General features: G+C 42.9%; 1 protein-coding gene across 5 annotated transcripts in view; it reads left to right on the plus strand.

Moving 5' to 3' along the window:
* The window catches only part of LOC122568149 (transcription factor SOX-6), a 322,224-nt gene that overhangs the window by 176,747 nt on the left and 123,278 nt on the right, over nucleotides 1-22,199 (plus strand). For 4 of the 5 annotated variants that reach the window (XM_043727547.1, XM_043727545.1, XM_043727550.1 and 1 more), the window contains exon 2: nucleotides 2,220-2,314. In XM_043727547.1, the coding sequence (XP_043583482.1) occupies nucleotides 2,220-2,314 (95 nt within the window). Of the gene's footprint in view, nucleotides 1-2,219; nucleotides 2,315-3,959; nucleotides 4,596-22,199 lie in introns of those variants that run through there. The other variant, XM_043727549.1, reaches the window with a different exon arrangement.

Below are 22,199 nucleotides of genomic sequence, written 5' to 3' on the forward strand. Positions count from 1 at the left end.
GTCGCCTCGACTGCGAATTGATCGGTCGCTCTTTTAATAGAGCGAATCACCACTGCCAGATCGTCGTAGTGGTCGCACGGAAACATGGGAACGTTCAGTTAGAAACGTCGTAGTCGGGACGTGGTTAATGCGCCTCGTATTTCATTGGAAAGTTTCCGTGAAATTCGATGTACGGTGAATCTTGCAAGATATGGAGCGTTTCAGTGATGAACGAATTTCTTGGCCGATTGTTTCAATTAAATTTTACTCACGAAGTACTGTTTCAAATTCACTCATAGAAATTAATGAAATCAATCAGCATTCTGTATTCGATATCTCTTTCTTGTCCTACTACCTGCTAGACTTGACTAAAACTTGAAACAAACATTTTCTTAACATACAATTAAATACAATTAAATCTCTTTCTTATAGCGATTGCGGATAGTCAGATTATAGAGGGAGTAGATATATTTACACTATCAGAAGTAGCCTTGTCTCTCTCTCTCTCTCTCTCTCTCTCTCTAACCAGTGTATCTAAATACCAAAAGAAATGAACAGCGTATACGAATACTTTCTGCATCTCCTTCGGCTGTTTTTTCAAAAAGTCTCTCCCCAAAAAACAACCTCGTCCGCATCTCGACAAAGAATCAGCATTCACCCATTACCATCCGTTTCATCCCGCCTAGTTCGTTTCTTAACAAAAGAGGGAAGAAAAGAAGGAATCCCCCGGCAGTGTGACACAAGTTAGAGAGAAGCACCTGCTGTCGGGGCATCGAGTTCCCATTCTCGTCAGCGGGCACTTTCGTCGGGGCGATCAGTCTCGTCGAGCGATTCGGGAGATTTCGGTCGGCCGTAAATTACGGAAACGGAGAAGAATGTTTAGCGGACATTATATTTCCTCGGGACGGTTCATTTAACATCGTTGGATTCCTCGCGGCGGGAGGAATGCCGAGATTTCGAGTCGAAAACCACCTCGCGGCGTCCGATAGTTGGTCGCGCGCGCGCTCCAGACCAGCACAGGATGAGCAGAAGAAAAAGACAGTGACGTAGTGCCCACCTTCGGTGGAATCTCGTGTCATCTACCAGGTACTTCTCTCCTACTACCTCTGAATCATCGTCCTTTGTCTTCGCACAGGATCCTTCGTATCTGTCGGTCGCGACCGCGGGCCAAGACTCCACCGACCTCCATGCAAATCCTACGCGTTCGCCGCTGTGTCGCTGCGTTATCAATTATCGGAAGGTTGGATAATGGAGTCCTACAGGGACACGTTAGTAACGGTTTCTTTTCTTTTTATTGGAGACGATGGCGAGGCTTGGAACCTTTAATTTGTGAAACGTTTGGCGAGCTTTGTGTCTTTCGTTTTTTACCAAATAAGTTTGTAGGGAGTGGATTCTTTTGGATTCGAACTTTTTAGAGCGGTTAAGTGTGAGATACGTTTGATGTAGTAAAAGTGTTAATGATGTTGATGCGTTATAGAAATTTGATGGATGTTTCCTTACAATTTTCGTCGTATCGTACGAAGTAAGAGAGACGACAAATTTTTTTCTAAATAATTATTTATGAAAGTGAAAGGGATGGTTATGATCTTAATCTATTTATAAAACTACCTATACTAATATGGCGTTAATACTTCTTTACGTAACGATACATGATTAAAAACAACTATGAATGAGCGTACTACGATTTACGCCAAGCTAAATCCCGTTTCTACTCAAACATGCCTGATCCACGGCAAAATATGTACTCGCTTTGATAACCCTTATCAGCTTTCAAGATATCATAGCAAGAAGGTGTATATATAGTCTACAGTCTACGCAAAACATCTTAATTTTGCAACAATTATAACAATCAGTTTCGAACGATAAACCTTCGTATCTATTACTTGATATTATACACGGTGACTCACTGAAACAAACTATATTCGTAAAATGATTAAAAATAGGAGAGAATGAATAAACGACAAAGCAAACTGAAATAAAATTTTGGAATCTACTAAATTATTTCTGTGTTTAAACGCTATTTAATGCGTGAATTATATTTCTTTCCGTAACATAATGTGACAAACTTTCTTTTCATAGCTTGTTCTTCGTGTTCAAGACATTCAACAACGCGTATAGAAACACATTGTACAGGTACACACCTAGATTCTTCTTTACAAATTCACGAATCGTTCCGTCCAACCATAACGTTAAACCGTCTATCACGGATTACTAATAAAACGATTTTATTCTGCCCGCAGAACGGTGTGCTTCCTGATGTTCGCCGTAATTGTTCGACGGTGGATGGGGTCGTCACGGCCATAAAGCCGATCAGCTGGAAGGAGATTCGAAGCCGGTGAGTCGAGCACCAGCACCTGCTTATTGCGCTTGTTCATTCAGGATGAGCCTGCGTCGAGGCGCCGAGCTCTCTATTCACCTTGAAAAGGCGCGAACGCGTCCCTCGATCCGTGTAAATGCCGTCGTATCGCGATAAACCGAATGAATCAGGATTCTTTGGAAATTAGAGAGGAAAAATTCCCTTCGATCGGAGCTATCCACCAAAGAATCCTCCGTTAAATCATTCGTTCTTTTACAAGATCGATAATTAAATATTCGAGCGGATAGCACCGACCCTTCTGACAAATCGAGATTTTACACATTTTTATTTCCAATTTTTATCTTATGCTTGTACTGTTTCTCGAGTCGAGGTCGCGTTTCCGCGACAACGCGAAACGGCATCGCGCGTTTGATCTAGCTCGATCCTATTCGTAACGATTCATATTACAAATGCATTTTAAGCGGAAGTTCGGATGGCGAACTGTGTGTGGAGATTTTTCCACTTGATATGCTCGTTCTATGTCTACACTGGCAAAAGGTGAACCGCTGTGAAAAATGGACGAGGTCGCTTGCGGCCGCGTACGAACATGGCGGGGCACGCGCGGACAATTACAGCCGGCCGGACACGATTTTACAATAACTCAATTCATTTCCGAGCGTACGTAAGAACGGGCTGACAAAAAAGCGCGGCTGGATATAGTTATTGCGGCTGTGGTGCACACGTGAACAGGTCAGTCCGGTCGAGCGGCGGAACGACGCCGGGAGGAGGGAGAGGACAGGGATCGAGACAAGGGGACAGAAGGACAGGTAAAAACGTAGACGGAGAACGACCAGTGGAATCAGGTGGAAATGAAAGAGAGCGGGATAGATACAGAAAGAATTCTCTCGCGAGTACCACGAGCAACCTGAGCGACAAAGATCGCTGTAAAGTCGGTTAAAAAGAGATAATACGAAGAATGAAAGGAGACCGCTGAAGATGACGACAAGGAACGAGGAGACGTTCGAGTGAGATTTTCTATAAACGTAGAATACGTATTGACGCGAACGTGACAGTCGAAGATCGTTTAGAAATGTGTTTCTTTGATACATCGCAGCACGGTACAATTTCGTTTGTATGAATTTTATTTGCCGGAACGAAACCTTACTTAGCTGCTACCGTTTGAAACTACTTATCTGAACGCGAGCTTCTATTATATGAGCGAATCCTATTATATTCTCCTATTATACAAACTCCGATAATTATAGAAATTATTTTAAACTCTCTCTAGAGATTCTTATAAATAAAGTTCTACTATACAAACATGTTGTAGCGATATGTCATTTTTGTGCGTGACACTGTGTCCAACTGAAAGTGTCTATATATGTAGATGCGTATGTATGTACGTTTAACGCTTATAGGAAATCCTACTTTTAGAATAATCCCACAGTGCAGCGCGGTGTGTTTGCAAAAGAGTCGATATCTAATCGGCAAAATGCTCGACGAAAAGTAAACCCAAGAAACAGGGTGGAGCACAGGCATGCACCTCTCGTCTCGTTTCGTCGTCTCGACGTTTTCGTTGGCGCGCTCGCTGTACTCCCAAGTGTATGGGACAGTACGGCGTACACGGCTTCTACGCACGAGACAGATCCTCTTCGCGGGAATACCTGACAGTACTTGGTTCGCTCCTTTCGTTTGTTTCGTTCGGTGGTTGGTTCGGTTGGTTCGGTGGGCCCGGTTCGCGCGTCTACGTTTACATACTCGCGCGTCGTCGCGTACGCGCGCAGCGTACTGCGCTCTCACACGCACGCGCACGCACACCATATTCCGTGTACACCAGTTCACTGGTATTGTATAATGCAGCCATTGATAGCCGTCCTCTCTTTCACGCACGCGATCTGTTGCAGTCGCTGCAACCCGTGTCCGGTGACAGCGTCCAGTGTCCAGTCTCCCTCCCGGTGAGTGTCCACAAGATTTATTTTCCCATGCGATATACGGGGTGACACCGCGAAAAGTGGACCTGATTCGTCGATTACGGCGAAAAATCACTCGCTATCTTTCTGTTATCATCGTAGTTACAATTGCAACAATATACGTATTAATGAACGCAGTCTTTATCCGTTTCAAGGTCTTGTGTTTTACGTGTACTTTATAAACAAGAAACACGCATTCACGTGACGATACATACCATACGCGTGTACGAGTGCATTCGTGTTTGCGTATTCTATGTGTACACCAAAGAAGACGCATAGAAGTTAAAGAGAACGCTTGCTGCGCACCTTTCGCCGATCGGCGAACGCATCGTCCGTATGGATCTCATCGGGTACGTAGTCCGTTCGATCGCTCGAATCGATGTCTGAGCGTGTTGCATCGTGTCGCAAACGTTCAGTGGAGACGTCGTCGATCGCGGCGAAGAGGGCTCTGGATCGCGGCCGTAGCTCTCGGATACCTTTTCCGCCATTAATTGCGACCGCGTCACGTTTTATCGTTATTTTCTCGATCTCGATCTCGATCCACGCCGGATTGCTTTCCAGCCTCGTCTCTCCGAGGAGGCTGCTGCGGTACTTAACGAGCAGATCGCTTTCAGTCGGGACGCGAGCCGCGATCAATTTACAAGCGCTTCGAGATCGTACGAAGTTAGCCGATCTCGGTCTCTGATTCCAGAAAGATTTCGAGCCTGGCTCGAATCGAGTGGATTTTCGTCGATCTAAAATCGATCTCACGTCTGAGCTCCATTTATTAGTCGTGCGAAATATTCGCGAATGTTCGCTAATATAAATTTGCTTCGGTGAAGACGCGATGTGTAAACGAATAGAAAAAATTGCGAAGGATCGTGGGCGTTTGGGAACGTTTAGAGTAATATTGATATACCAAAGAAAATTTATTGTTCATTGATTTCGTACACGTTCGATCAATTTTTGTATTAGTTGAATCAGCGGCGAATGTCTGTGATCACTTTCGCTTTCTCCAACTACGTATGCGTGGCGCAAATACTCAACAAATGTTTATTATCATTTGCTAGCGCGTTTAATAGATAATCAGTTCTAGACGCGACGCGACATCGTCATGAATCATATTACTAATGATAAAACGCGTATTGTCGTAGAAAATATAGATTTGCTGAATCGCCCAGCGTCTACGCTGTGAAATCGCAACAGTGTTGTCTTGTTTGTCTGCGTCGAGTCTTGGTTAGCGGACCGATCGCCCTCTCGCGCGGAACACCCGTTGCGTCGCGAGCTTCGCGAATGCGAAACCACGATTCGACAAAATTGCGTAAAGGGAATCGAATTACGCCTGTTCGCGAAGCCCGCAAGATTCGCCCGTTAGGGGAGAATTATCTCAGCTACGGCCACGATTTACGCGTTCTCCGAACCGGTGACTCGTGTCTGTCTGAAGCATGGCTGCGAATAATGTGATTTTGTTCCCTCGTTCAATGTTAAACTGCCTTCTTCTACTTTAATGGAATTTCTCGATACTCGATTCTTGGTACGTTTCTTTGATTTTTCCAATTTATTTATGCTTCCTTTATTTTAATATGTAGTGGTGTTATTCGTGTCTCATTGACTTCACCTTTCTTGTTCTCTTGTCCAAGCTTGTTTGATGTTTGTTGTCTTTTGTTACGCTTTATTGCGTTTGTGTTGTTTTCAATTGTATTACATAATTAATTTAGATCACTCTTAAGGAACGATTTCATTGCACGATTAATTAAAGAATAACTATTATTAAAGAGGCATTGGAATCTTTCAGACATCTATAACTGTTTGAAGAAACCTCGTGTGTACAAACTGTAGTAAACTTTTGCCACAAAAAGACTCGACATTACAATTTGACCGAACGTCCTTCGATTCCATGACAAGTTTCCAATATTTACCCGAGCTCCTAATCTCCGCGAACTTTACCGGTGGATTATGTGTCCGCAAAATGAAAGCAAACATCTGCGAGATAATTGTACAACCACCTTCAAATTCCAAGATCCAATTACACGCACATACAACTCATCGCGCCTCGGTATTTCCCTCCACAATCGATATCGAATCAAAAAAAAAAAAAAAAAAAAAAAAAAAGAGAAGAATCTAAACATTACATCACTATTTCCAAAGAGGAGTCCCATTGAAATCGCACGTCCCTTTCCACGATCGAAACGCAGAGAACGAGTATTATCTAAAAGCAGATAGCGTGGCCATGAAGAAATCCGCGAACGCATCTCTGACACACGTAATCGACGATTCCCAAAAATCGAGAAAAACTATCGTCAAACTCGTGACTCTATTAGCGCCTCAACTTTGTTTGTTTCGAAGAATATTGTACGATGTGTTACCGAAGAGAAACAAGAAGCTACACTGTTTATCCTTTCAATTCGATCGTACGCTGCCCCACCTACCGGAAGTGGAGGAATGGTGATGTAACGCATAGCGAAGGAACAGTTTGCACGGGGCTATCGTTTCGAATCGAACGTCGTTGTATTCGTAAAGATATTGACACGTTACGCTACCAATGGGACAGCGCGAGCAAATAACGCGCGGATAAGCTGCGATCCTCGCCTTCGCGCTCGCCTGTCAATAAACCGCGTATCGTTAGCGATAAAACGCGCCGCGAGAACGTGGAACGGTTTAGCGATTTTCGACGGTGGGAAAAGTTCGTACCCTTAATCTTATCTTTGCGCAAACAATCGAACGATGTTCCGCGACCGGTTACTGGTTCCCGTTGCCCGAGCCGCGTTCCATCGATTTCTTTAGAAGGAATCGCGTCAGGCAATGGACGAAAGAGTAGGTTGAAGAGACGAGGAGTTAAATTCGGAGCAAATGGCGAGGAATTGGCGTCGGGGATCCGACGACGACGTGAAAATTGTGACAAAAGCCTTTGGTTATTTTTTACCGCGCCCGCCGCTCGTAATTCTTTTCGATTCGCGGATCTCTTTGAATATTACGGCGCGTTCGCATTGGGAAAGGGGAACAGGTGCGTAATCCTCTGTTTAACACTTTGATCCCTGTTTTATGGCTTTTTGAGGAATGATAGGATGATTTCGAAGTTAACCTTTGAAAATCAACTTCTTTAGGAACAATGAATTTCGCGTTCAACTTTCATTTTGAGAGCCGATGGAAATTTGCAAGTTATATCGCCATATGTAATATTTGAATGATATAACGATTCTAATTAAAACTCTACTTGAATTATTAGAAATACAATTAGGAATTTTACTTAATCAGCCGTTTGAATCTGTTTACAAGTACAGCTTGTTTATTTACGTATTTGTTTCGCGAAGCACTCGCGAAATGTTTCAAATGTCCTACTAAAATTCGAAGGTACTTGCGATACACTTGATCCCATCGCTAATCAGGGGATCCCGTAACGGAATCCGCGCGCGGAATGCAGTCGTAAATAAAGCGCGAGCGACGAACTCTCTCGATGCGCGGCGGCATCGAGAAAATTGAGGATCGAGAAAGAAACGTGGACGAAGAAGAAAGGAACGGGAGAGAAAGGGAGCGCGCTTTTGTCGGTACGTCATTACGACATCCGGTCACCGTACGGTCGTCGCGAACGGTATTTCAAAAATATCGGATAAAATACGAGAATCGAGAGAGAAAGAAAGAACAGAGAGGCTGGTTTCTGCTATTATACTTGGTCGATGTAGCCACGTATTTCATCTTTCGTTCAAAATATCGTTTCGAAGGGTTATTTTTGGATGATTCTATTTTTCTTGACACTTTTGACGCAGGGGAAACGCCGCTGGCGGCGCGTTCGCGCTTCGCCACGAAATTCCTTTGGTTCCTCGTAGCCCATTGTGGTTGAATATCTTATTGAGAGTTGATTCGTGCATATGCCTTGGTATGCGTGACGTTGAAGCGTACAGATGTTCGTTTATCAATGTTTCACCGTGGCAAGTGCGATGTGAGATATGGGTGTAATTTTTGGTGCGATGTTTTGTGAGATATTCTTGAGAAATTTTTGCATTTGCCGTAGAAATGTGAAAATGGGTACTCTGCTACTTTCTTTCAGTGCAGTTGAAAATTGTAAGTGTATAAAGAAGCCTTCAAATTATATTATTTGGGATATTAGTACAAATATATCTTGATATTATTTTATTACTTTAAGTATTTTCCATCAGAAACAAATGATGCAACTGTTAAATGTATATATACTTTGTTGCACTCTTCGTGGTCCTTCTCATCACTTTTTCCTAACACTGTTGAGAAAAGAGGAAAAACTCGTTATAAGTTGCGTGGACTACCCTGTACAATAGAAATACAAGCTCAGTATAGCTAGCGAAAACGTAAATATAAGTGTTTGTCAATAGATTTGTAAATTCTCTTCTGATAATGCGTGTATACTTTGCAAATCGGCATTATATCTGCATTATGTTTCAGGCAAATTGCGTAACAAGAGTCATAATAAAATGGCAAATGCAAGGAAATTACTGCAATTTATGAATATTTATCATTTTATCGTATTTTCTTTAACAATCAGCAGACGTTCTATAGCTATTGTGTTAAAACGGATTCATTTGTTCATTGATTTTTGCCGATAGATTCTGAAAACGTTTCTTTATGTGACGACCATTAACATGTCGTATAAAAAAGACTGTCGTGAGAGATGTAGTACATATAATTATTGCAAAGTAGGGAAAATCGAATACTATTTGTTAGGAATGACATTCCAAATAGCGTTGCTAATCGCTTGCTTTTGAAATCAAAATTTCACGTTGCAAGACGTTTGCTGGAATCATCATAAACGCAATAGGATTAATTCAATAACACGGTAATTTATACGATATTGGTAATTAATTGTGGGTTTAATGATGATTTATCGCCAATTAAAAAATGAGTTATACGACAATGGAAACGGTGTTTCCTTAAGCAGGAAAACTGAAACGTAGCTATTGTGAATTATATCAAACGAAATTCAAGTAAATTCAAGTAGCTATGACCGTTCAAGAACCTACTTTGAAATTCCTATTATTTCCAAACTTTCTATTTGTAGCGTATATCATTCCAATATTCGCATTACTATTTTTACCTCGAAATACACATTCGAACAGATCATAAATCCAAAAATTGTAAACAAATCCAGCAGCTCTAAAATTTAATCAGAATGCGCAATCGCATAAATCACGTATATCAGGAAGCACAATAAACTATAATTTATTCATCCAAGCGTGCACATGCGCGCGTTGTGGCACCAGCAGTCAATGCTGGCTTCGTCAAATAATCACGGATTACCTAGAGAGGCTCGGTTTCGAGGATTAAAACGGCGGGATTCTATGGATGCTAAAAGCTTGCCTATTTAATTCAAGGATCTCGATTTATGTGGAACTCGCCGGTCGTTGAATGCTGCTCCCCGGTAGGCTCGCGGCCGTGTGCGAGTCGAGAGCCGATCGTGAATCTGTCGTTGACACCGAGCAGCCAGGCTGTTTGACAAAAAAAGTAGGCAGGCATAATCGTAAAGTGCGAATGTTATTCTCTGGACGATGAGCGAACCCAGGGAGAGAAAGAACGAGGGGACACTATAGGCGCACGAACACTAACCAACGCGAATACGTATACACACATGGATACGCGTACACGCACTTGACACCGGTATTATAAGCATTTCTTTTATTCGTCTTTTATTTTGTCGGTTTTTGCTCGAAGCGTATAATGGGACGACGTAAAATAAGAATTCGTAGCGGAGACAGAATTCTTTAACGGTTCCGCGAGCGGCGAATTAGGACGGTTCAATGTTCCCGCGAAAGCGATATAATTGCGTCATTAGCGAATTTCGCCGGACATCAAACCGGTCCTCGCGCGTACTCCGATCGAAAGAACGAGAAACAGCCGGAGGAAAGAGGAATCCTCTTAAGGATCGCGAAATCGTTTTACTGTTCATTCTTAAATCGTTCCGTTGGCCGCCACCCTTTTGTTTCGCGGATATTGCTCGGAGGAATTCGAAAGCGGGACCATAGAAAGATATCGCCACCCTTCGATTTCCATCGAAACGCAACGAGACAGAGGAGAACACGGCAATCGCGAACGCGACCGATTCGAGGAACAGAGCAAGAAACAGAGAAGACAGGGCTGGCAGACGGACAGACAGGCAAATTCAGTGGCTCGAAATTGTACAAGCGGATTATACGTTTTCCTTCGTATTAAAATACGGCGGGTCTCAAAGGGAAAATAATGTCTCCCTGATTACTCGCTTCGGTTCAACTCGAGCCACCCCTGTGCGTCGATCTCCGTTGCCCTGTCCCGTGTTCCACCCCCTTTCTATGTCCCTTCGTTTCGCTCCCATCTCTATCTTCGTCTGGCTTAAACACGTCGACGCGACGGTCGCCCTGTTCGCGACCTCTCCATCTTCTCTGCCTACTCCCTGCTACCTTCACCGAAACGGGGATTAAAATGATGTTTGCGTGAAAGCCAAAAGCATTACCGACTTTATCTTCTGAAGTGCGTCGTATTACTCTCCCTTTTATCCGTCCTCGCTTCCACAATATTTGTTTTCTTAATTTCCAAGAACGCCACCTCCGCGATTTCCTTTCCATTTTTCTATTTCCCTTCCTTTTCGCTTGTTCGTTCGCCGATTTGAATTTTTCCCCAGAGCTTAGGTATTTTATTCTTGCTTTTCGTTCTTTCCTCGTCCTCTTTTCTTTGTTGATAATCGTGAGCATGGCAGAATGCACGTTACTCGTTAGATAATTTGTTTTTCGATCGCAGCTACTGTTTGGCGCAGTGTCAAACGAGTTGCAGCAGCGTTGCAAAAATGTCCGACGTAATGACTCGGGCGTATCGGTCTGCCTGGCCAATTATGATAAACCGGTTCATCGGTGAATGCGAAATGCCACTTTCTAAAGTCGTTGCGCCGCTGAAAGGAAGAAACTCTTGTTCCCTCGGTCCTTTTTGTTCCAACAAACTCGATCGGCTCGCTCGGTTACGTCGGTCTTGACTCCTTACGACTTCATTATCCGCGACGGGGGAAAATCGGTGGCGGATCGTGATTCTCGAAGCTCTTGCACTTGAAAGTGCATTTGGCAGCGTGTATTTGGGTTGTGTACGGAGGTATAAAAGGCTTTTGATTCTTGCAAGAAGTACAAAATCTGCGAACTACTTTATTGCTTCTACCATTATTCGTTAACAACCCTTACAATCATCGATTAATTCAAGATAAAATTAACTACGCCGTAATTATCCTCGAAACTAAGCCACAACAACCGCGAAACATTTGCACGCGAAGCAAACCAAGGGAAATTGGATTAGGAAAATCAGTGATCGAAAGGGCAGTGGCATCGCGGCACTACGTGGGCGGCTGATCGAAGCAGGATGTTGCGAGAAGCCCGGTGGCTCCTCGTCCATAATATATGGCGGCCGCGCGAACATAAAATTCTCCAATTGCAAAATTGATGCGTCTTATGTTACTTCCTCTTTCTTTATCCCCCCTGTCTATGTCTCTATCTTTCCATCGACACTTTCTCCTCTGTCTCTATCTTTGCTTTACGTTCCCTGTTCACCGGGTACATGGTGGAGCCACGGGTCTCGCGGGTCCCCTGCTCGTTTTACTGTAAAGCAACTCCTCATATTGTACAGGGACGCGTAATTCATTTTTTACCGGACTCGGCTCAATTATTTATAAATTGCTGCTCCCTCGGGTAGGACACAGGCAACCTGTCATCCTCCCTCCCCTCCGCATCGCCGACCTCCCTCTCGATACCGCTCTCGCAGTTCTCTCTGATGGCACTGCTTCTCCGGTGCGGAATAAAAAGGAGGGAACAGCGAAAGGGAGAGAAAAGGAAAGGAAGACTGTGAAACGGAACGAAGAAGAGCGAAGAAGAGGGAAAGAGAGAATGGGAGGGAGAGGGGGAGGATGGTAGGAAAGAGCAGCGAGTACTTGACGAGAGCGAAACGTGCACTCCGAGTACGAAGCACTTTGGACGATCGAAGCAGAGGTACAATTTACCGGTTTGCCTCGCTCTGTTTATTTTGTTAGCGTGCTAATGGAATGGTTACGATTCCGAACGGGGCAGCGCTCCCTTTTCCCGTCGATAAGGCGAATTATAAAGATTGTCCAGGAATAAAGTTTGACAGCCACTAATGGCGATTCCCCCGAAACACGTGAATCAATTAGAGCGGACGAGAACTAGCAGTGGCAACGTTCGACCAGTTAACAGCGGTTGTCGTTGCTCGTGGTTTTTCATTCGCTTATTTCTCCATCGATACGGTTCACGAAGTCGAGACCAGACGACAAAGGCCTCTGGTTGAGAACGATGATCGTTATTGTGCCGTGATAATTTGTAACGAATGCGAGACGTTTCGAGAACGCGGCAAAGAAGTTTATATATGGTGGTTTTTATTGGCCGGGTTATGACGATCGTGTAGGTGATAATGAAGATGGAAGTGTTAAACGCAGATCGCTGGTAGTCAGGTTGGAAAGGTGATTATTGTCGAGTAATTTCGGAACGACTACGAAGGAATATAAAGGTGATGGCGCGCAGCTTGGGTTGCATCATAAATTTTTTCCTTTGTCGTAATACGCGAGTTGAAGTGATTAAATGCCTGTTCCGCTTAGGTATAATTTAGGTAAATTGGTAGTTGGAAGAATAATGTATTGTGCCTTCTGTATATCCTTCCTAAGATTCTAGTTAGTAGCAGGAATTATTTCCTTCGTTAGCCAGTGTATCTGTTCAAAACCATAACCCTACCGACTCAACGTTTATTCATCGAAATGATTAAAACAGATGCATGTACCTTTATTATACGTGATCTTGCAAATTAATTACACACATCCAATTAAGTTTATCGCTCAGTCGAACCGCAAAGATCCGGTGGCGAAGTCGCGAAGTCGACGACACGCTCAACCTCACGGAAAATCTCGGCGGGTCGAAGCGCGCGAGAAAGCCGCGCGCGTAATCCGGTGGCGGGGGGAAGTTCGGGATCGTGCGTAATTCGCGATCTTAATGACTCGGCCGGTCTACATAAATTCGCGTGTAATTGGAAGCTTCTTCGTGGCGGCGTATAAATTTAAGGCCAGCGGGATGCGCGCAGACACGCGCGGCCGCCTCGTTTCGCCCGCGCCTCGCGTCTTTGAGGAATTAAAAAATCTCGAAATATCGCGCGACGGCTCACTGCCACGATAACCGGCCATCCGGACGTGTTTCACCTGACGCGTTAAGAGATCGCGACTGTTTTGTGCACGCATGTTATACGCGAATCCGCTTCGCAACTGCGAATGAGCATTAATAAGGGAATGGAACGAGCAAGATAAATTCTTCTTGCATATAGTTGTACCTATCTGTTATATTTTTTGACTAGCTTCTGTTTAAATGGGAAGGAACATATTCATTTCATTATGTTTGCTTTGCTTAAGCTAACTCTCGTAAGAAGCAAAAATATGTACAAGAATATAAGAAAGGTAATGTAAAAAAATGTACAAGAATAGCGAGAATAGTTGCATAAAGAAGTAAAGAAGTATGCCCGGCTAGTCGCGAAAGCGTAGTGTGTTCAGGCTTTGAATAAAATGAAAAAAAAAAAAAAATAGAAAATTTTATTCGTCTTTATAACTTTCTCTAATTAATAACTTTCTTCGCTCATTACGCAGTTAACAGCAAATAAGTTTGATACATTGATATTAAAATAATGCATGACGATAACATTTTGTGGGGGATTTGGCTTGTATTTGTATTTTTTTTTTTTTTTTTTTTTTTTACACAGTCCTTCCCATAAAACTTTGAAATCCGATTTGCAATTATTTTTGTATCACCCTGTAGTTTAACCTTCGTGATTATACCTTTAGCGTATATGGTTAACTAACTGAGCGGTTAAAATTGCTGAACGAGATAATCTGGCGGCTAGCTATCGTGTCTTAATTAGACGTATAATGCATCCTCGATTTATATAAGTTTTTTTCATTTTGGTTTCGATTAAAACGCGATTAGATTTTTCTGCTAGTTCGTGCAGCCTGTGCGCACGCAGAGTCCGATAAAACTTTGATAATTAAAGTATGGGATTTTATGGTTCTCTGGCAGAAAATTGTGTATGTGTGTAAAGCGGGTTTATTACGTTAATTTTAACGAGAATTTGTGGGTAGGTTGAGAATTGGTAAGCGTTTAATCAAAGTTGATCGCTGTGCGTGGAGATTTGTCGGCCTGTGAAGTATTTCAGGGTGTGGATTATGTTTTATGAACTAACTGCGGGGTTTTTAAAGCAAAGTTACTGGCCAATAAAAACGAATTTGGCTCTACTTTTTATTTAAAAAGTAAATAGTCTCTTCTCTTATCTTTAATTTCTTCTTTTTCAAAATACTACTTGAAACGGACAATCAAATGTACAATGGTAGGAAGTAACGTTCGTTCTTTTAATTTGTCATAATATAAATTAACTGTTCATAATGCTAATATTCATATCCATCAAATATTAAATAATTTAATGGTTAAAGTCATTTCTATGACATGTTTGCTTTACATTATAGTATATCATTTCTACAAATAAATACCTATATACTATCCAAAAAATGATAAGCAAAATGAATTAATTCACTGTCTGTCCCCCGTTCAATTAAATTTAATCCGATGACATCGATAATGCCGTCTCTATTTACTCATAATAGCGCATATCTTCGACGACTTAACACCTATAGTGTGTGTTATGTATGCCATGACTAAACCCGTAAACAATCAAAGGTTACACGCGTAAAAATCATGCTGTGTTTTATCTCATCTATGTTCAATACGATCAAAATAAAACAAATTACATTGTAAAGGCTATATTCAATTCGCAAATGGCTATTGAACCTTAAAATAAGAATGACGCCTATCAGATTAAAAAATTATAATCCATCCATAATCACCATTTTTCTCGCAGAAGGCAAACAAACAAGAATTCTCCAATTGGAGGTTTTCAAGTACTTGGGCATAAATCGCATAATTTTCTCAAAAGTCATCAAATAATAGATCAAGCGACTAACGCTTTTCCATGCTGTAGCTATTAATCGAGCTCAAGACCTTCGACCTCGGGTCTGCAGCGGAAACGTAAGCACCAGATATTAATAGGAACAACCTTCCTCCTAGACACACAGTATCCAAGATCAATCGAACGTCTCCTCTTTGTTTTCCCTTATCTAAGATCGCAATCGACGATGCTCGGTGTACTATAATACTCCGGGCCACGTCGGAGAGCATCAGTTTGTTTGATGCTACCGGATCGTCGTGACAAGGGCGACGTTACTTTGACTACTCCCCTGAGAACAAAATCTCCCTTTCCGCTTGCACGGATGTCCCTCCCTTTCGCCAGTTTCTCTCTTCTTCGCCGTCCATCCTCGTTTTCTCCGCGCCCTTTGAGTTATTCCACTCGATACACGTTCTGGTCTTGTTTGCAAATCGCGTACAACCATCTTAGTTTTTTCTTTTTTTCAGGAAACCGTGTGATTTTTCATAGAAAAACGGAGGGTTTTGACCGAGCTCTATGATATAGTTAAAAAGTGTGTCGAAAGTTTTTTATATTTCCTGCGCAATGCTAGACAGCAAAGGCGAAGGTTTTCAAAAGCTATGCAATTAACGTGTTTAATTTTTTAATGCGTTTTCTGAAACGGAAAATATTTTAAAAGGAAATGGATTGACGCCTCGAAATTACAGCGCGATGCAGCATTGTTTATTATTAATCATGCATATGTTACACAATGCAACACTTCCAAGCCTACTGTCTTCGAACACTGAAGATTTTATCTGGTAATTATATGGTACAAAACGTGTTAACTGATTGTTCGTGCGGTGCTTTTCTCTTTACGCGATCGAACAAATCGTGGATTTTAGAGCGAGAGGTATCTATAATTGATGTCACGTCATCTACATAATTGATGTTGCTCGAGTTTCTGCATGATTACATTCTTCAACGTCTGTACGAAACGTGGCTGGTGTAAATTCTTCGCTCGAATTCCCATTAATTTGTTCGATAAGATATCGGGTTAAGTGAAGTATACGCCGTTTGCAAGTTACTTAAAGAGCTATGGGAGATGTCGATTAGTGAATTAGAATCAAAGGGTGTGCCGATGAGAAAGGATTTCAGACTCGAATCGAAACGTCTAGAACCGTTTCCTTTTTCTTCCTCGTAACATTACCGTCGAGAAGGTTCAGATGTCGTAATTTGTTGGATGTCGTATGATTTTCTTATAAGACGCGATGGAGTTCGTTATCTTAAGTGTGGTGTTGATATATGAGCGTACTTACGCTTCTCAGATGCAATAAAGAAAATCGGAGTATACGTTTCCATTCATTAATTTACCTATTCAATAGAGAAATGGAAACTGGAAAACATTATCTTGCGTTTGATATACTTGGAGTCCTTAAAAATAACTTTCCCCTTAAAAATACGTTCTTTAATTCATGACAATTACAGCAGAACATTCTCACGTTAGTAGATCTCTGCGTTACAAATGGTATATTTCGTTCTATATTATATCAACTTCAGCTTCGCGCAATATTATAATTAATATGATTACTTCTAAGCAATATATTTGTTGTTATATTATAAAAACAGAGAAGTAATCTTAATATCTTGATTATAATTCATCAACATAACCGTGCAAGGATTACAACTTTATTATTATCTAGTAATCCATTGAAGCTTCAACGTATTCTTATACCGGCAATAACATTTAACAGAGAATTTATAGAGGCGCGCTGTCATATATGGTCTATCTATTCCTGAAAATATATCCACGCCACGAGCAGTGGCGATACAGACTAAATTTAATGCGAATAATTCATCAGAAGGTAATAAGCGCAGCTGCGGATAAGTCAGAAATAAATTGAACTCCTGACGTAACAATAATACGTCTTAAGACCAAACCAATCGATCCTAGACCATCATTACCAAGTTACGTTGAATATAAGTACTGCTTAAAATAATTCAAACGGAGAAATCAATATCTCGTGCATTCAGTGGAGATTCCGTGACACAAAATGTATACCGTGTTTTCCTTAATCATTTCATCTTCGAGATTCTCCAATTAGTCATTTAATCATAAAACTTCAACCGAAATAAGCAAATAAGAAAAAGTGATAGAGTCACAGTTTACTAGGTTCATCATATAGCTTTAATTAATACTCGATTGTTTTCTAATTTAAGTTTATTTACTTAAACAATTTATAAAGTGGAACACAAGTTATCGGATTTCTTGATCGAATTTTCTTACGATAGAACATACATGCATAAATATATATATATATACGTATGTGATGTATATCCCTCTTTCGTTTTCATTCCATTATCGATGACAAAATGACAAAGTCGCCTGGACGCGTGGAAGTATCGATGTCGAAGTCAAAATCCTTTAGTCGCGGGTTTCGCTAGTGGAGCACGATCCCGCCGACTACCCTTCAAAGAACCTTGATATTAACCAGTCGCGTAGGGGCCATTGTCGGGCCGGCACTATGGACATTGTGCTCTTTGAGCGTGCCACAAAGAGGCGCAGCTCGCACGCTCGGTGTGCGTGCGGCATTCAGCGGGAACGGGCTATCCGTGGCCAAGCCGTAGTTAAATCGCCGCCTAAGAGCCTCGCGCTACCATTGTGCTCTTCAACCGCCTCTCTCGAAATACACGTAACCGACTAGAAATCGCTCGGGTCGTCTGTATCCACTGGAAACAACGAAGCGAAAAAAAGGTGTCTCTCCCAACAATATAGAAATCGTAGAGAAACGGACGAGGACGGCCATTTTTCAAGCTGGTCATCCACCCACGCGCGAGGAAAGAGACGAGTGGCGACAATGGACGCGAGGAATTTCCTGCGGCGGAGATTAATTGGTCACGAGGATTTCGAGTCGCTCTGAATTCGAAGAGTCGCCTTCGAAGCATCGAGCCGCGTTGAAGGAACAGGATGGAAGAAAAGGAATAGTGAAACGAAGCGAGCAGAGGAGAAGGCAATCGCGACGTTCGCACGAAGCTCGCCCTAATGCCTTAAGCTCCTTGGCCGATGAACGCGAGCGCGCATGCGTGCAAGAGACTAATGCACCGCCGGTAGCACAATGCCGTCGTCGTGGCCCGCGATGAATGTGAGCATTAAATGATTATAGCCAGGGATTTGTACGAACAAATGGATGACAATGGTAGCGCGTCGGTGCGTGGCCGAGAGCTCGTTTGCCGACGCCGCGGCCTTGGCTTCTTCTTCGCCTTTCCGTTCGTCTTTCCGCTCGATCACTCTGGCCCGATTAAGGGTTAGGAGACGCTGGCTTTAATGATACCTCCGGATCGAGTGTCCAAGCTGAAATGCAGTCGATGAGCAGATCTTCACTTGGTGCAGCTCGAGAAATATAGAAAAAGCTAGAAAAATATAATAACAAACTGTATCGTCATTGCAACAACTAAGCCTGCCACCAATTGACAAGATATTGCGCTTGCTATGTTTTTTTTTTTTACAACGATTAAATAAAAAAAGATCATCCTTGAAGATTAATGTGAAGGAGAAACGAGGATTTTTATATTCCATTCCATGCTAATATCTCTATCTATCTGAAGATGATCAGTTTAATTACTTTATCAGTCTATAGACATCTCGTCTCATATTTGCTGTAAATTCAACCACACATCCTGCGTTTGAAATTAATTCAAACGCAACCCGACCATTTACTGAGATCATCGAACAAAAAAAAATATTCCACTTTCCACTTCAGAAGATAAGACTCGACGAATATAGGGACAAATACAATAGATCAGAACAAAAACAGAGAATCGATATCCATACTAAGTGATACACGTGCATCCAACGTTCTTTTCTTAACATGTACCATGTTTTTCGACCGATAACCAAACGATCGGCATTGGTACCAGGATGATCCGCGCAGGATTCCATCGTGCAAGCGCCTCCCTTCCTCGTTGCTTCCGCGAATAAACACGACGATAACGACCGGTTCGCAGGAGCAAAAGAAGTCGGGGCCCCGTTCGAAGAAAGAGCGGACGTTGGATGGAATCGGTCGGTCCGGTCGGGGCCATCTATCATGCAGCTGTTGCTTCCATTGTGTTGTTAGTCTTACGTTACGAGTCGTAAAGAGAGAAACACGGCTCTGGAGAGACAAGGCACGACATCTTGGACGGGAGCAGAGGGACAGAGAGGCAAGTCGAGGGTTGTAGGACGAAAGAAGCCAGCAGCTTCCCCAACGACGACCGAGTGTGCAACATGTGTTTGTCTCCTCTAGATCCATCTTTCCTCCTCCTCCTTCACTCTTCCAATATCTCTCTTTGTCCCTCCCTCTCTACGCCCGTTATAATGTTATTCTTCGGACTAAGCGGCTAAGAATACGCGGTCAAAGGACGCAGAGACGTCGATACAATGGATCCGTCTGTGTTTCGTCCGGCGCGAAAACGCGCTAAAATCGTTGCCTAGCCAAACAATCAAGTCTCTTCATAGTCGACGTTCGAAGTTAATGACCGCTGTTCCTCTTAATTTCAAGCGGCACGTGTTCTTTGTCGAGCTGTCTACAATTGTCTACGAAACAATCAACCGCGGCAAACGCTATTCACACCGGCACTCTATACATTTGGTTTCGTGATTTTTCATGGTTTTTTCTTCCCACGTTGCTTCCTCTAGCCAGCCACTTTTCATACAAGAAAGCCTGGTCAAACTGGGATATCGTACGAGCGGAGCACGATTTACTGGCGCGCACCCTGGCAGAATGCGCGGCTTCCGGCGGCGTTTCCATCGTCACCGCAAGTATCGTGGTCAAAGAAAGGCGGCGGCGGAGTAATTTACAAATGGTCATTTCTCGGAAGCACCAAAGCCACGCGCTGCACGGGAGGGAAGCACGCGGCAAGCAAACCAGAAGGAGCAAGACGGAACGAGCGAGGGAGGAAACGCTGGCAGCCCGGAAGGGAGACGCGGATAGCCGTGTAAAAGACAGGGGAGAGAGAGAGCAGGAGAGAGAACCAGGTCCCCGTTAAAGGCCACGGGAAAGGAAGAAGGAGAGAAAGAGAGGCGAACAGGGAGAAAGATAAGTCTTTGATGTCTAGCGGAGATATGATGATAATCACGATGTAGGCTTCCGCTTGCATGGTACAGCGGAATCCGCGCCTCCTGCCACCTCCCTGGCATCGGCGAACATGCTCGCGCGCGCACGTGCTTTCATGCCAAGTATCTTGTGTTCCCGCAATCAATATAGCGGATGTACCGAGACGTTGATGTATTCGAGACTGACTTCGTGTCCAAACACAGCCACGAGCTGGGACCGATGAGTCAATTCCGAGGAGCTGGGAAGTCACGTTTGTCGATCGAAACGTTCGTTAGAGAAGTAATCCCAATCGAAGGGAAATAGTGTTTCGCGGCGACGTCCTCGCTTACGATGTTTCCTGTCAGGGAAATAAGACAGAAGCTTCGTAATTCCTATTGTTTAAAGCGGCTGGAGGATTTTGAGAAATTGCGTTAAAATTGTTTTTGATTTACAAACATTTGACATGACAGAACGACAGTTATTTAATTAAAAATTTGGAGAATCGGTAACAAAGCTTCGAATATCTATAAATAAATACCGAGACCAAAGAGACCAACTCTGCACGACTAGATATTTTGAACACATACATAAAATACCAGAGCAGAGAGACAAACTTCCACTTATACACGATCCACGCTCTTCTAAACACCACAGCCACAAACCACACAAAACTTCTGCCCTTGAGAAAGGAGATTTCAAGATTGCACTCCCCATTTCTTAATATATACATTTACCCATCTCCATTAAATATCGAAAGAAGAAGCAGAAGCTCTTGAAGTTAACGATCCCTGCGTCACAAATTACCAGACAACAACCAGGCTCGAAAATTCGTGTCCCATTAGGAGGCTTGTTTCCGGCTAGAAAAGAAGAGACTCTCAGCTATCGTTTTCGAAGCAGGCGCACGCGATACAGCGAGAATAGAAAGAAAGAAAGACGCACGGAGAGTCGACGAGTTGGCAGCATTATACGGAAGGAGATACTACCGGGAGTCTGCTATCGTGAGCAATAAATTGATCTGTCCTTTTTTCCCATCCCTCAGGCTACTTTTTGCCCCCGTTGTCGTAACGTGGTTCTCCACGTTCACGCGAACACACTTATACCCGTTCATCTATGAACGACATGTTCAGTGGCAGATCGTGGTTGTCTGGTCTAAAATACATACAACGAGAAGCACAATAAACACCGACGATGCCGTATGCGTGTGCGTTCGTCTGCACACGCGAACGTACGCAAGAAGAAGTGCGTCCTGCTTTCACGACAATCCAATGCGGGCACGAGAAAGTAGTCGGTCCATCCGCCTTTATACATACCAATGGAATAGAAAGCCAGATAAGTTTTATAGTTGATCGAAATCGTAAAACGGCCGGCCAACGAGTAGTTTTAACGAGCGATCCACCGCGATGTCGCACGAATGCATTCCCATACGTCTGCCGGTTCGTCTTTCGGATGATGCCAGCAGGAATCGAATCGCAGTAGATATCGGATATCGACGTTGTGCGTCCCGTGGAGAATGTTAATCTATTAAGCGAAGTTGGTGGCACAACGAAATTCAGTGAAAGAAGAAGAGTCGATTGGATTTAATGAGCGCTTTTGTTACGAACTTGGGGGATGCTTTCGAAGATCTGTTCGATTAACTTTTACATAACTTTGTGTCTTCTGCGGGTTATAAGATATGTTTTAAGGATATAGAAATAGGAGTGCATTTGTCGGACTCGTTCGACGACATTTTTTAATTATCTGATCGGAATAACCGAAGCATTTTAGTATACACAATATAATTTACAATTCGTCAGAGTTCTTTAAATGTACACGATATGCAGGTGTGATTTACAGCAAGTTTACACGCGAGGATATCTTGTAGAAAACTAGTAATTAACTCTATCTCCTTTCTTCCAAATATTTGGCAAAATCTACCGTCGTAAGATGTTATCTCGTTTGAGAAAGTAACGGAGAAATCAATATCTTCGAATCGACACCACTTACGATATA

The sequence above is a fragment of the Bombus pyrosoma genome, linkage group LG6 (genome assembly GCF_014825855.1).
Source record: "Bombus pyrosoma isolate SC7728 linkage group LG6, ASM1482585v1, whole genome shotgun sequence".
NCBI classification, from domain to species: Eukaryota; Metazoa; Arthropoda; class Insecta; order Hymenoptera; family Apidae; genus Bombus; species Bombus pyrosoma.